At 41.5% G+C, this 14,093-nt stretch overlaps 1 protein-coding gene across 1 annotated transcript in view; it reads left to right on the forward strand.

Moving 5' to 3' along the window:
* Positions 1–13,352, forward strand: part of dlgap2a (discs, large (Drosophila) homolog-associated protein 2a) — a 95,691-nt gene extending 82,339 nt beyond the window's left edge. Inside the window, exons 13-17 of the mRNA XM_063006749.1 lie at positions 3,601–3,686; positions 5,389–5,843; positions 7,431–7,522; positions 10,094–10,246; positions 12,916–13,352. Coding sequence (XP_062862819.1) covers positions 3,601–3,686; positions 5,389–5,843; positions 7,431–7,522; positions 10,094–10,246; positions 12,916–13,116 — 987 coding nt within the window. The 3' untranslated portion in view covers positions 13,117–13,352. The remainder of the gene's footprint in view (positions 1–3,600; positions 3,687–5,388; positions 5,844–7,430; positions 7,523–10,093; positions 10,247–12,915) is intronic.
* Positions 13,353–14,093: the final 741 nt, after the last annotated feature.

Here is a 14,093-nt window from a genome sequence, read left to right on the forward strand (position 1 = left end):
GAGTTTCTTTAGTGCCTGATGAGGTTATTTAATGTCTGACAAGGTTCTTTAGTATTTGATGAAGTTCTTTAGTATCTGATGAGGTTCTTTAGTGCCTAATGAGGTTCTTTAGTGTCTGATGAGGTTCTTTAGTCCCTAGTTAGGTTCCTTGGTACCTGACAAGGTTCTTTAGTATCTGACGAGGTTCTTTTGTATCTGACAAGGTTCTTTAGTCTCTAATGAGGTTCTTTAGTATCTGACAAGGTTCTTTAGTCTCTAATGAGGTTCTTTAGTGCCTGATGAGGTTATTTAATGTCTGATGAGGTTCTTTAGTGTCTGATGAGGTTCTTTAGTCTCTGGTAAGGTTCCTTGGTACCTGACAAGGTTCTTTAGTGTCTGATGAGGTTCTTTAGTATCTGATGAGGTTCTTTACTGCCTGATGAGGTTATTTAATGTCTGATGAGGTTCTTTAGTATCTGACGAGGTTCTTTTGTATCTGACAAGGTTCTTTAGTCTCCAATGAGGTTCTTTAGTGTCTGATGAGTTTCTTTAGTGCCTGATGAGGTTATTTAATGTCTGATGAGGTTCTTTAGTGTCTGATGAGTTTCTTTAGAGCCTGATGAGGTTATTTAATGTCTGACAAGGTTCTTTAGTATTTGATGAAGTTCTTTAGTATCTGACGAGGTTCTTTAGTGCCTGATGAGGTTCTTTAGTGATGAGGTTTGTGTGTGGCGGTTTGTACTTGTACTTTTAAACCCAGTCCACAGAGCTCCTGATGAACACCTCTAGAGCTCGTTCTGTAGGCCAGGCTGGCTGAGCTGTTGTTGATTCAGAAGTTTCCACTTTAAAATGTTGACTGTGAGCAAAGCCTTCATGTTTGAAGAGGCATAAATTCCCACAGGCACACGTCTAAATCTTGTGGAAATCCTGCCTAAAAGAGTAAAGGCTGTCACTGCTTTAAAAAAAGATGATGGTGCCAACATAATAATGCCCATGGTTATACGATGTCCTAATACAGGTGTGGGGATTCGCCTCGCTCTCTCTTGAGAGAGGCGCGTCCCCCCCAAATCGCTCTCAGTTATGCGTTTGGTGTGTTTTATGTTCTTGGGACTTTGGGAATGTGGAGTTCTGGGATTGTAAGACAGTGTGAACACAGGACGATCAAACTGTGTGTCCTTGAAAATCTGAAGCCCTGAAATCTGAAGCCCTGGAATACAAGGTCCGGGAATAAAGGACCTCTCGGGATCTTTCTAGAACCTGCTACCTGTTAAAGCTCTTAATTATCTTCATTATAAATAGATTTTCCTTTTTTTTGTCCACAGAATCTTGACTTATCTTTGTAGAATGTAGGTGTATGTGTAGGTGTAGGTGTGTTACTGTCTACTTCTCGCGGTTCCAGCTTTAGCGAGGCTAATCAGCTCCGTTATTGATCGATCAGTCGATTTGCTCTTCAGTCTCCATTAATTCTTTTCTGCTGCAAATACGCGACAGGGACAAAAGTATCGGGACGCCCCTTCTAATTATTCACTTTATTTGTTTCAGCATCAGTAATTGCTAACAGGTGTAATAAATCAGTTATTTAAAGTAAAAAGTTATTTAGTGTCTGATGAGGTTCTTTAGTATCTGATGAGGTTCTTTAGTGTCTGATGAGGTTTTTTAGTATCTGATGAGGTTCTTTAGTATCTGATGAGGTTCTTTAGTGTCTGATGAGGTTTTTTAGTATCTGATGAGGTTCTTTAGTATCTGATGAGGTTCTTTAGTGTCTGATGAGGTTTTTTAGTATCTGATTAGGTTCTTTAGTATCTAATGAGGTTATTGAATGTCTGATGAGGTCCTTTGGTGTCTGATGAGGTTCTTTAGTGTCTGATGAGGTTCTTTAGTGTTTGATGGGGTTATTTAGTGTCTAATAAGGTTTTTCAGTGTTTGATGAGGTACTTTAGTGCTTGATGAGGTTCTTTAGTGCCTGACGAGGTTCTAATGAAATTCTTTAGTGCCAGTTGAGGTTTTGATGAGGTTCTTTAGTGTCTGACGAGGTTCTTTAGTGTCTGATGAGGTTCTTTAGTGTTTGATGAGGTTCTTTAGTGTCTGATAAAATTATTTAGTACTTGATGAAGTTATTTAGTGCTTGATGAGGTTATTTAGTGCCTGACGAGGTTTTTTGGTGCTTGATAAAGTTCTTTAGTGTCTGATGAGGTTCTTTAGTGTCTGATGAGGTTCTTTAGTGTCTGATGAGGTTCTTTATTATCTGATGAGGTTATTCAGTGCTTGATAAAGTTCTTTAGTGCTTGATAAAGTTCTTTAATGTGTGATGAGGTTCTTTAGTGTCTGATGAGGTTCTTTAGTGCCTGACGAGGTTTTTTAGTTTCTAATAAGGTTCTTTAATGCGTGATGAGGTTCTAATGAGATTCTTTAGTGCGTGATGAAGTTTTGATGAGGTTCTTTAGTGCCAGTTGAGGGTATTTGGTGCCTGATTAAGTTCTTTGGTGCGTAATTAAGTTTTTTATTGTCACTGCAGGGGCGCCCTCTGCTGGTCGGATGACATATCATGACTCTATAAGCATAATTGATCTAAGAGGCTTAAAGATTGCTAGGTAATTGATGGGGGTGTGATCTGGTCGGCAGCTCTCCTCGGTCAGACCAGGGGGAACATGAGGTGGAGGCGCTGCAGTCAGGAATGGACAGGAGTAGATCAGGAGAGAAATGGAGGAAATTTGATATGTTTTTAATAGTAGTGTTCCCCGAGCGTAGCCTGAGAGAACATTACAGTCTGGTCGCTCATGATGGGGTGAATTTACTCCCGAATTGAGGGGGGCGTTCCGGGGGTGTTCCGGGGGTGTTCTGTATGCACGCTGATGTTCCTCTGCACCCGTTCCACTCAGGAACTTCTGAAAGATTTAAGATTCAGCTCTGCCGCCGTCTCTCTTATCGCAGTAAATCAGACTGTGCTTTCTGCAGCTCTGAACCCGCCGCTGCGAGTGTCTGCATCGTCCGCCACTACATATACCACACGCCCAAAAGTATTCGGACACCTGAGCAGGTCGGACGTCCTGCTCCAAAGCCACGTGCATTTATATTACATTGCTCCGCCTTTCTTCTGGGAATCCTTCTATCTATCTATCTACAAGACTTTGGAGTATGTCTGTGGGGATTTGTGCCCATTCTGGCAACAGAGTCAGAAGGGTCAGGCGCTCATGCTCACCAGGGCTCTGTGTAGAGCAACTGGAGCTCCTTGGTACACAACCAGTCAATCCACGTCTTTATAGAGCTCGCTTAATCATGCTGAAAGAAAAAAGGGGACTTCCCCAAACTGTTGGCACAATATTTAAAGCCTATCATTTACCTTATATCATTTTTATACACCTGTTAGCAACAAATGTGTCAAAAACAACTACATTAAATCGTTAGGAGTGGTGTCCACATACTTTTGACTATATAGGGTATATGTAACAATGGTAAAGTTGGTAGTGTGGGTGCCTCACAGCACCAGGGACCTGGGGACCAGGGTTTGATCCGGACCTCACACATAGCAAGGTACACTATATGGCCAAAAGAATTTGGACGCCTGACCATAAGCTTGTTCTCGGTTCTAACAACGCCCGCCGTGTGTTTCTCCTCACCCAGGTGGAGGCGGCGACGGATTCGGAGTCGGAGAGTAAAGGATCGAGAGAGTACCATTCTGTAGGGATCCAGGTGGAGGACGATAAACGGTGAGTGATGGATCCGTCACATCTTTGCATCAAAAAAAGATTTATGAGAATTCAGCTGAAACATGGAGCTGCTGATGCTGATTTTCCTACCGACTGTTTCTTTAAATCTCTATTTAATCTGGAATTAATTAATTAATTAATTGTTTATTCACTTATTTATTCATTTACTAATTTAATAATTTGTTTATTTATTTATTTAACTTCTCATTAGACTTTTAGAATGATCAGTCTGTGCTGTTAATATAATAATTATTAATTATTAATATTGTGTAATAATTATTTGTTTATTCGTTTACTAATTAAATCATTTATTTATTTAGTTATTAATTTATTTTGTATTAATTAATTAATTATTTTATTTATTTTTGTATACATTTATTAATTTATTATTTTTATTCATTTAATGAATTAATAAATGTATTTATTTATTATTCATTTAGTTAATTTAATGAATAATTGTTAATAATATATAATAATTATTTATTTATTTATTTTGTATTGATTTATTTATGTTTTTTTTATTTATTTATTAATCTATTTTGCATTAATGTATTGATTTATTTATTCATTTTGTATCCATTTATTGATTTAGTTATTTATTTTTGTAATTAATTTATTTATTCATTTTGTATTAATTAATTAATTTATTATTTTTTATTCATTTAATTAATTCATTTATTTATTATTAATTTAATTAATTAATAATTACTAATAATATATAATAATTATGTGTTTATTAATTCATTTATTTTGAATTCATTTATTGTTTTTTTTGTATCAGTTGATTTATGGATTTATTTTTGTATTATTAATTTATTTATTATTTTTATTCATTTAATGATTTAATTAATGTATTTATTTGTTATTTATTAAATTAATTCAATTATTAATAATATATAATAATGATTTATTTATTAATGTATTTATTTTGTATTCATCTATTTATTAATTATTTTTATTCATTTATTTATTTATATTTTTATTTATTATTTTTATTCATTTATTTATTTATTTATTATTATTTTATTTTCCATGAGGCTGTTAGAATGATCAGTCTATGCTGTAAATGTGTGAGTGAAAAAGCAGCTTTTGTTACTTTAGATTGACCTGCACTACATGGACAAAAGTATTGGGACGCCCCTTCTAACTATTGACTTCCTGTGTTTCAGCCACAACTATTGCTGACAAATGTAATCAATCAGTTATATAAAGCAAAAGATATGCTTTCTACTTTGCAGCAACAGTTTAGGGAAGGTCCTGTCCTGTTCCAGCATGACTGTGCACAAAGCGAGTCATGACCTCAGCACCACTCAACAGCTCTGGGATGAACCGGAACGCCGACATCAGACCCCGGCCGTACAAATGCTGTCACTTTTTGCTGTCACTGAATGGGCACAAATTCCCACAGACATACTTCTAAGTCTTGTGAGAAGCCTTCTCTGAAGAGACACTGTTCTAACTGAAAGGATCACATGGTCAGGGTTCATGGTCAGGTGGCCAGAGAGTGTATTTGTTGGCATAGCGCACAGTGTGGATGCCACACGGCACCAAGTTCCCGGGGACCTGGGTTTAAACCTCGCTGTTTTTTCCACACTTAATAATTATGAGGGGCGTCCAAATACTTTTGTCCATATAGAGTAGGGGTAGCTTACTAACTACAACCCTAAGGATTTGGGTTCAAATCTCTCTCTCTCTCTCTCAGCATGGGCCGGTTCAAGCGCTCCAACAGCGTGACGGCGGCGGTGCAGGCCGACCTGGAGCTGGAGGGCTTCCCGGCCATGGAGGACAAGGGCCTGCAGTTCGGCGGCGGCGGCCTCCAGCGGCACAGCGAGCCGAGCACGCCCACGCAGTACGGCGCCGTGCGCACCGTCCGGACGCAGGGTCTGTTCAGTTACCGCGACGACTACCGCTCGGCCAACGAGCCCTCCAGCCCGCAGCGCACGCCCGAGCCCTGGCGTGAACCCTCCGCGCCCGCCGTGCCCACGGTGGCCGTCACGGTGACCCCACCTCAGGCGTCGGACTCGGGTCGGGCTTCGCCCTCCGTCAGGAGGGACGGGGCGTGGTTCATGCAGCTGCTGCACTCCGAGACCAAGAGGATGGAGGGATGGTGTAAAGAGATGGAGGGAGAGGCCGAGGAGAACGACCTGTCGGAGGAAAGTGAGTCCGGGTCGCTCGGCTTTGAAGAACCGGCGGGTGCTAGTCTGCAGCTCTCCTCGGCCAGCGTGGGGCGGTGCAGGCTGCAGGAGAAAATGACTATGATAAAAATAATAATAATTATAAAGGCCGGACGGCTACACGCAGATTTGATTGGCTGACGTCTGATGGGTGGGCGGGGATAAAGAAGTTCCTCATCACTGCAGCAGTTACGACCTCTGCTGGCCGGTCGAGGCACTGCAGAGATGGTGAATAACGGAGAGCAGTGTGTGATACTGATCCCCGGAGAAGCAGTTGGCGACCTTCTCTGTCAGGGTTTGAATCTGCAGCATTGAAGGAGAGACACAACCAGGGGAATTGGATATGACTCGATTGTAAACAATTAAAAACAATAAAAATGTGATTATTATTAATAATAATTAATGGACAGGAGATATTTTAGGTGGGTCTGTGTACCTTTGGTCATTCGTTTTTCACTTCAAATCCCAAAGTTGAAAAACAAGAAAACGAATCGTATTTTAATTTTCCGAAATCAAAATTTTTTTTATCAGTTCAACCGGAAGTAAACACATATAGAGAGTGTAAATCAGGCACAAGTGTTGAGAAGACGGAGCGAACAGTAATAATAACGTTACGCCGCGTCCCCTGTCCTGACTTTTGTGTCTGCGGTACTTTTTCCTGCCCTTGTAATTCACACAGGAACTATTTTTCCTAAATAAAACGGCTTTTCTAAGAATTCTGTTTACTAACGTCTCACCGTCGTCACAATATTTACATTCATATTTCTTTACTGTATAAACTTAATTCTGTAATACAGGCAGAACTAATCGTACACGTCACTGTGTCACTATTACAACATTTAATGCAGTTTCATCAGCGTTCTGCTTCATGCACTTTTAAAAAACAGCTTTAACTAAAAATGAACCAAATAACTTTTTGAAATATATTTGATTGTTGTTGCTCCTCGTTTACTGCAGTTCGTTTGTGCAATTTTATTAATTTTTGGATGTTTATTGGACCGAGAACAAGAAATACTATAATACAAGATAAATAAATAAATAAATGAGTCTCGGACATCAGACGATCATCCAGTATAAACTAACTTGATCACGGCGGTGAACAACGTCCAGTACAGAAATCACTTCCCCATAATGTTTGTTTTCTGCAGATCAAATATCTACTGTATATATACACGTCAAATATACAAACACAAAAGTCAGAAGAACAGGAGACGCGTCGTTACGTTATTATTACGGTTTCAACACTTGTGCTTGATTTACACTCTCTATATGTGAAATATACACGCATGTTAGCATGTGCACACGCTTGTGTGTTTATTCACGGTTGAACTGATAGAAAATGCTGATTTCAGAAAATTAAAATATGATTCGTTTTTCATTTTCTGCTTGTTTGTTATTTGATTTTTTATTTTAAAACGAGAAACGAATAACGCCCCGTTTTCTTGTTTTTTAACTTTGGGATTTGAAGTGAAAAACGAATGAGCAAAGGTAAACGGACCCAGGTGATATTGGGTGGATCCCTTTTGTCTTGCTAACAAGAGTGTGTGTGTGTGTGTGTGTGTGTGTGCAGTCCTAGGTAAAATTCGGAGTGCAGTGGGCAGCGCTCAGCTTCTCATGTCCCAGAAATTCCAGCAGTTTTATTGGCTGTGCCAGCAAAATCTGGTAGGTCTGATGTCTCCTGTGTGTGTAACTGTGGGTCTGTCTGAACACCTGGTGCCCCGCCCTGCTCCCCTACTGCCTACATGATCAGCTGCCTCGGTAGAGAGGGTTCTAATGCGACATGGAGCTCATAAGGCAGATTATTCAGTCAGATCATCACTCAGAATTAAGGCGCCTCATTAGGAGCATTTTAATGAATCTAAGAATTTAGACACGCCCTCTTCTCGGGGGTGTAGGGTGACGTAAAATGCGGTTCTATCTATGTAGAGAGATCATGAGGTTTTCAGACAGACCCACGTCTCAGAATTTCTGGAACTGGGTGTGTATGAGGATAAACGGATCAGAAATGTGTGTGTGTGTGTTGAGTACCTGCTTCACACACACACACACACACACTCGCACAAATCTAATACACAGATAACCACATTAGGTGCAGCACAGCTCTTCCTTTGTGGTTTGATCCGTTTTCCTCCAGGCTCCAATTACCGTCGCTCTCGCCGCATCACAACCGCACTTTTTCTTTTTTTTCTTTTTTTTAACCAAACGTTACACATGATGCTCTACACCCTCCTTATATCCATTCCGTGGTTTCGCTACCAGGCGTTCATGAATTTTATGGTGCTTTTATCTCAAGATAATTAACGACATTTTCTGGTGAACCAATGTACAGGCCAGATGGTGTAGGTTCAGCAAGAACAGTCCAAAATCAAAGCCAGAGAAAGTGGCCAGTGGTCAGAAGGTTTGCAGTCAGGCTAATTTGGGCTAGGTGTAATCACACGCACAACATCATCTCAACTGTGAAAACAAGAACTGTGATTTATTCAAACAAACACACTGTGTGGGAGAAAACTCACAAAGATACAGGGAGAACATGCAAACTCCACACAGAAAGGACCAGGTCCGCTCCACCTGGTAATCGAACCCAGGACCTTCTTGCTGTGAGGTGACAGTGCTACCCACCGTGCCGCCTTTTAGTGCAATATATATTTATTTATTCTACCAGCATCAAGCTCAATAACTGTTCTGTGTAATATCACTCCAACACCACTCCTGGTACCACTGTATTATCCTTATGGACACTTTATTTTTATTTATTTATTGTTATTACTTTGTTAGATGTAGTAGTTTAACTGTTTTACTTTTTTTATATAATTTACCCTCATTAAGCATCTACAGACTCCTAACAACTCCTCATGTACTTGTACATTGACAATAAAGAAATCCATTTTATTTCATCTAATATAATCTCATGTCATATAATCTCATTTCATCTCATTTCATCTCATTTTGTTTAATCTTATCATCTCATCTCATCTTATTTTATCATCTAATTTCATCTCGTCTTATCTCATCTCGTTATCTTATCATCTCATTTCATCTCTTATTTCATCTAATCTCATCTTATCTCATTTTATCTCATCTTATTTCATCTCATCTTATCTTTACTTGTCGTAGTATATTATTTAATTTCATCTTCTCATCTTATCTCATCTCATTTTATCTAATCTTATTTAATCTCATTTTCGCACATCTCATCTCATCGTATTTCATTTCAACTCATCTCATCATTTGATTTCATTTCATCTAATCTTATCTTATCTCATCATCTTATTTTATCTCTGAATCCTATCTTATTTCATCTCATCTTATCATCTTATCATTTCATCTCATCTTATTTCATCTCATCTTATTTTATCATCTAATTTCATCTCATCTCATTTCATCTTATTTCATCTCATTTTATCTCATCTCATGTTATCTTCTCATCTCATTCCATCTTATCTCATCTTATCTGTTCTCATCCTATTTCATCTTGTCTCATCTCATTTAATCTTATCTCATCTTATCTTATTATCTTATTTCATCTCATCTCATCTTATTATTTCATCTCATCTTATTTTATCTAATCTCATTTTATTTCATCTCGTCTCATCTTATCTTATCATCTCATCACATTTCATCTCATCTTATCTCATCTCATCTTATTTCATCTCATAGTACTTGTACAAAGACGATATCTGTGTTGTCTCATCTCATGTCATCTTATTTCATTTTATCTCATCTCATCTTATCATCTTATCATATTTTATCTCATCTTAACATCTTATTTTATATTATCTCATCTTACCTTATTTTATCTTGTTATTTCATTGTATCTTATCTCATCTTGAGCTGTGGTCACTACACAATATCAGATATGCGAATGGCTTGACAACAGAATTGAGAGCAACAAAAACGTGGGAACCGAACTAAAACTCTGAGGACTGAGGATGGGTGGGAACTGGAGGCGGGTATCTGGTGCGTGTGTTCAGGATCTGGGTACAGCATTATGTACGAACAGTACGGGGCATTTTGAAGTTGACTCACATTTAATTCTGATTCAATTTGCTGAAAATCAACAGCAAAATATTATATTATTATATTTGCTCCGGAAACGAACACATCAGCGCATCAACTTCCATCCAAACTGGTTATTATTTTTCACTGTTTTTTAACAATATTCTATTAGGACCAAAACCCAAAAGATAGAACCATATTCTCCTGCTGAAATGTCTTAAATACTGACCCCTGCAGGACCCAAGTGCCATGCCGCGGCCCACCTCTCAGGACCTCACTGGATTCTGGGACCTGCTGCAACTGTCCATCGATGACGTCACCTCCAAGTTCGACGAGCTGCAGAAGATCAAGGGCAACGACTGGAGGATTATTGAGAGTCCTGCGAAGAAGGTAAGAGGTGTAGAGTTGGGTTCCTAGACCCCTGTGTTACAGGGAACCATTTCTTAAGGGCCCAATGTTCCTGGAGTCAGAGGTTTATATGTGCGATTTTTCTGGCTCTCCATGGATCCCAGAGTTCTAAAATTTGGGTCCCTAAATTCTTAAATTTGTAGGAAGCCGTAAAAACCCATAGAAACCTGTAGAAACCCGTAGGAACCTGTAGCAACCTGAAGGATTCTGTAGGAACCCATAGGAACCAGTAGGAACTCTTAGGAACCTATAGAAATCTGTAGGAACCCTTGGAACCTGTAGGAACCCAAAGGAACCTGTAGGAACCCAAAGGAATCTGAAGGAACCTAAAGTAATCTGTAGGAACCCATAGGTAACTGTAGGAACCCATAGAAACCTGTAGCAACCTATAGGAACCTGTAGAAACCTATCGGAACCCCTAGTAACCTAATGGGACCTGTAAAAACCAGTAGGTACCTGTAGGAATCTGTATGAACCTAAAGGAAACCCTAGTAGTCTGTAGGAACTTGTACATTTACATTTACATTTTCTGCATGTAGCAGACGCTCTTATTCAGAGCGACTTACAGAAGTGCTTCCATAGTAAACATTTCATTTCTCAAGTTTTAGTAAACAACAGTCGAAGAACACAAATCTGCTGAAACCTGTTAGAACCAAAGTGGGGTTTTTTTTTTGGAAATGGAAAAAAAATGTTAGTAAATAAGTACAAGTCAGCTTAAGTGCTTAGTAAAAAGGTGATGAAGGTTTTTAATCGTTTTTTAAAGACAACAAGAGACTCAGATGTTCGGACAGACAGAGGAAGTTCATTCCACCACTTGGGTGCTAGAACAGAGAAGAGCCTTGATGCTCGTCTTCCTTTAGTCCTGGGTGGAGGCTCAAGTCGAGCGAGACTGGTGGCTCGGAGGTTGCGTGGTACAGAGCGGGGTTGGATTAGACCGCGAAGGTAGCTTGGGGCTGGTCCATTTTTGGCATTGTAGGCGAACATCAGTGTTTTAAACTGAATGCGAGCAGCTACAGGAAGCCAGTGAAGAGAACGCAGCAGTGAGGTGATGTGGCAGCAGTGGGGTGATGATGAGGCAGCAGTGGGGTGATGATGTGGCAGCAGTGGGGTGATGATGAGGCAGCAGTGGGGTGATGATGAGGCAGCAGTGGGGTGATGATGAGGCAGCAGTGGGGTGATGATGTGGCAGCAGTGGGGTGATGATGAGGCAGCCGTGGGGTGATGATGTGGCAGCAGTGGGGTGATGATGAGGCAGCAGTGGGGTGATGATGTGGCAGCAGTGGGGTGATGATGTGGCAGCAGTGGGGTGATGATGTGGCAGCAGTGGGGTGATGATGAGGCAGCAGTGGGGTGATGATGTGGCAGCAGTGGGGTGATGATGAGGCAGCAGTGGGGTGATGATGTGGCAGCAGTGGGGTGATGATGTGGCAGCAGTGGGGTGATGATGAGGCAGCCGTGGGGTGATGATGAGGCAGCAGTAGGATGATGATGTGGCAGCAGTGGGGTGATGATGAGGCAGCAGTGGGGTGATGATGAGGCAGCAGTGGGGTGATGATGAGGCAGCAGTGGGGTGATGATGTGGCAGCAGTGGGGTGATGATGAGGCAGCAGTGGGGTGATGATGAGGCAGCAGTGGGGTGATGATGAGGCAGCCGTGGGGTGATGATGAGGCAGCAGTAGGATGATGATGTGGCAGCAGTGGGGTGATGATGAGGCAGCAGTGGGGTGATGATGAGGCAGCAGTGGGGTGATGATGTGGCAGCAGTGGGGTGATGATGAGGCAGCAGTGGGGTGATGATGAGGCAGCAGTGGGGTGATGATGAGGCAGCAGTGGGTTAAGATGTGGCAGCAGTGGGGTGATGTGGCAGTGTTTGGGCTGGTTAAAAACCAGGTGAGCAGCTGCATTTTGAATGACACTGCATTTTTCCTACTCGCAGACATGCTGAGTAGGAAGCTATAGGAACCTGTACGAACCCTTGGAACTTTTAGTAACCCGTAGGAACTTGTAGGAACCTGTAAGAACCGTATAAATCTGTAGGAACATGTACGATCCTGTAGAAACCTGTAGTAACTTGTTGGTACCCGTAACAACCTGTAGGAATCTGTAGGAACCCATAGGAACCTGTAGGAACTCGTAGGAACATGTAGAAACTTATAGGAATCTGTTGGAACTTGTAGGAACCCGTAGGTAACCGTAGGAACCCATAGGAAACTGTTGGAACCCGTAGGAACTCGTACGAACTTGTAGGAACATGTAGAAACTTATAGGATTCTGTTGGAACCTGTAGGAACCCGTAGGTAACCATATGAACCAAAAAAATGTTGGAATCTGTTGGAACCTGTAAAAACATGTAGGAACACGTAGGAAGCCATAGGGAACTCGTAGGAACCTATAGAAACCTATAGAAACCTGTAGGAAACTTTAGGAACCTTTAGGAACCTTTAGGAACCTGTAAGAACCTGTAGGAACCTGTAAGAACCTGTAGGAACCTGTAGGAACCTGTAAGAACCTGTAGGAACCTGTAGGAACCTATAGAAACCCGTAGGAAACTTTTGGAACCTGTAGGAACCTGTAGGAACCTGTAGGAAGAATTCTGGATTCTAATCTGATCATCTAATCATCTAATCATGTGTGGTTTGTGTCCGTTTCAGCTCCCACCCGCCGTACCAAAGAAGACGCTGAAGAAGGGCGTGACGCGGGAGAAGTCCCTGGACCTTCCCGACAGGCAGCGACAGGAAGCGCGGCGGCGCCTCATGGCCGCCAAGCGGGCGGCTTCGTTCCGGCAGAACTCGGCGACCGAGCGGGCCGACAGCATCGAGATCTACATCCCCGAGGCCCAGACGAGACTCTGAGAGACTCAGCGCACCTTCATCACAGCTCCGCGCTCATCCTCATCTACCCCGGCGAGTATGGGAACACCAGAGGGCGCTAGAACAGCCTGAGACGGATGGTGAATCGTTAATAGCCACATTCGAACTGTTACAACGACGTGACAGATGTTATAACAGGTCTGAGCAGGTCGGAACAGCTCACTGACGTCTCTCATCCCAACATCATCATCAGAAATAATTCTATATAAATAATTTTCTACGAGCAACAAGAACGCTAGCCGAGGATTGCAGTTGTAGTATAGCAAACAAAAAACCAAACTCCAGGCATGTCGGCGTTAGCTGCTAAGCTACATGCCTCACGACGTATCACTAAACTAGTGTTATATAGTACGTTACGTAAGTATCGGTAAATACATTCGGCTATACTGTTCCTGAGGGGCGTGGCCCAGTGTGAAAGTGGCTCAAAGCCTCGGTGCTTTTCAGATGTTCCACATTATTATTATAAGTGCTATTACTGACACCGGGTCCAGAACCAGCGCCAGGAGGGTCTCATTCGTTCCGTTTATTGACATCGATTTTTCCGAGTACCAGATCAAACCATCCTGTGAAAACTAGTCACACCGAACACGATATGTTATGTAGGAACCTGCAGGAATCCACAGGAACCTGAAGGAACCGTAGGAACCCGTAGGATCCTTTAGAAACCTGTATGAACTTGTAGGAACACTTAGGAACCCATAGGAACCCATAGGAACCCGTAGGAACCTGTAGGAGTCTGTAGGAGTCTGTAGGAACCTAAAAGGGATACTTGGAACCAGAAGCCTGAGAACCTAACGTACTGAGAACATAGAACCTGTAGGAGCCTGTAGGAACCCGTAGGAACCTGAAGAAACTGTAGGAACCTGTAGGAATCTGTAGGAACCCATAAGATCCCAGAGGAACATGTGAGAACCTGAAGGAACCATAGCAATCTGTATGAACCTGTAGGAATTTATAGG

The sequence above is a fragment of the Trichomycterus rosablanca genome, chromosome 13 (genome assembly GCF_030014385.1).
Source record: "Trichomycterus rosablanca isolate fTriRos1 chromosome 13, fTriRos1.hap1, whole genome shotgun sequence".
In the NCBI taxonomy this organism is placed as follows: Eukaryota; Metazoa; Chordata; class Actinopteri; order Siluriformes; family Trichomycteridae; genus Trichomycterus; species Trichomycterus rosablanca.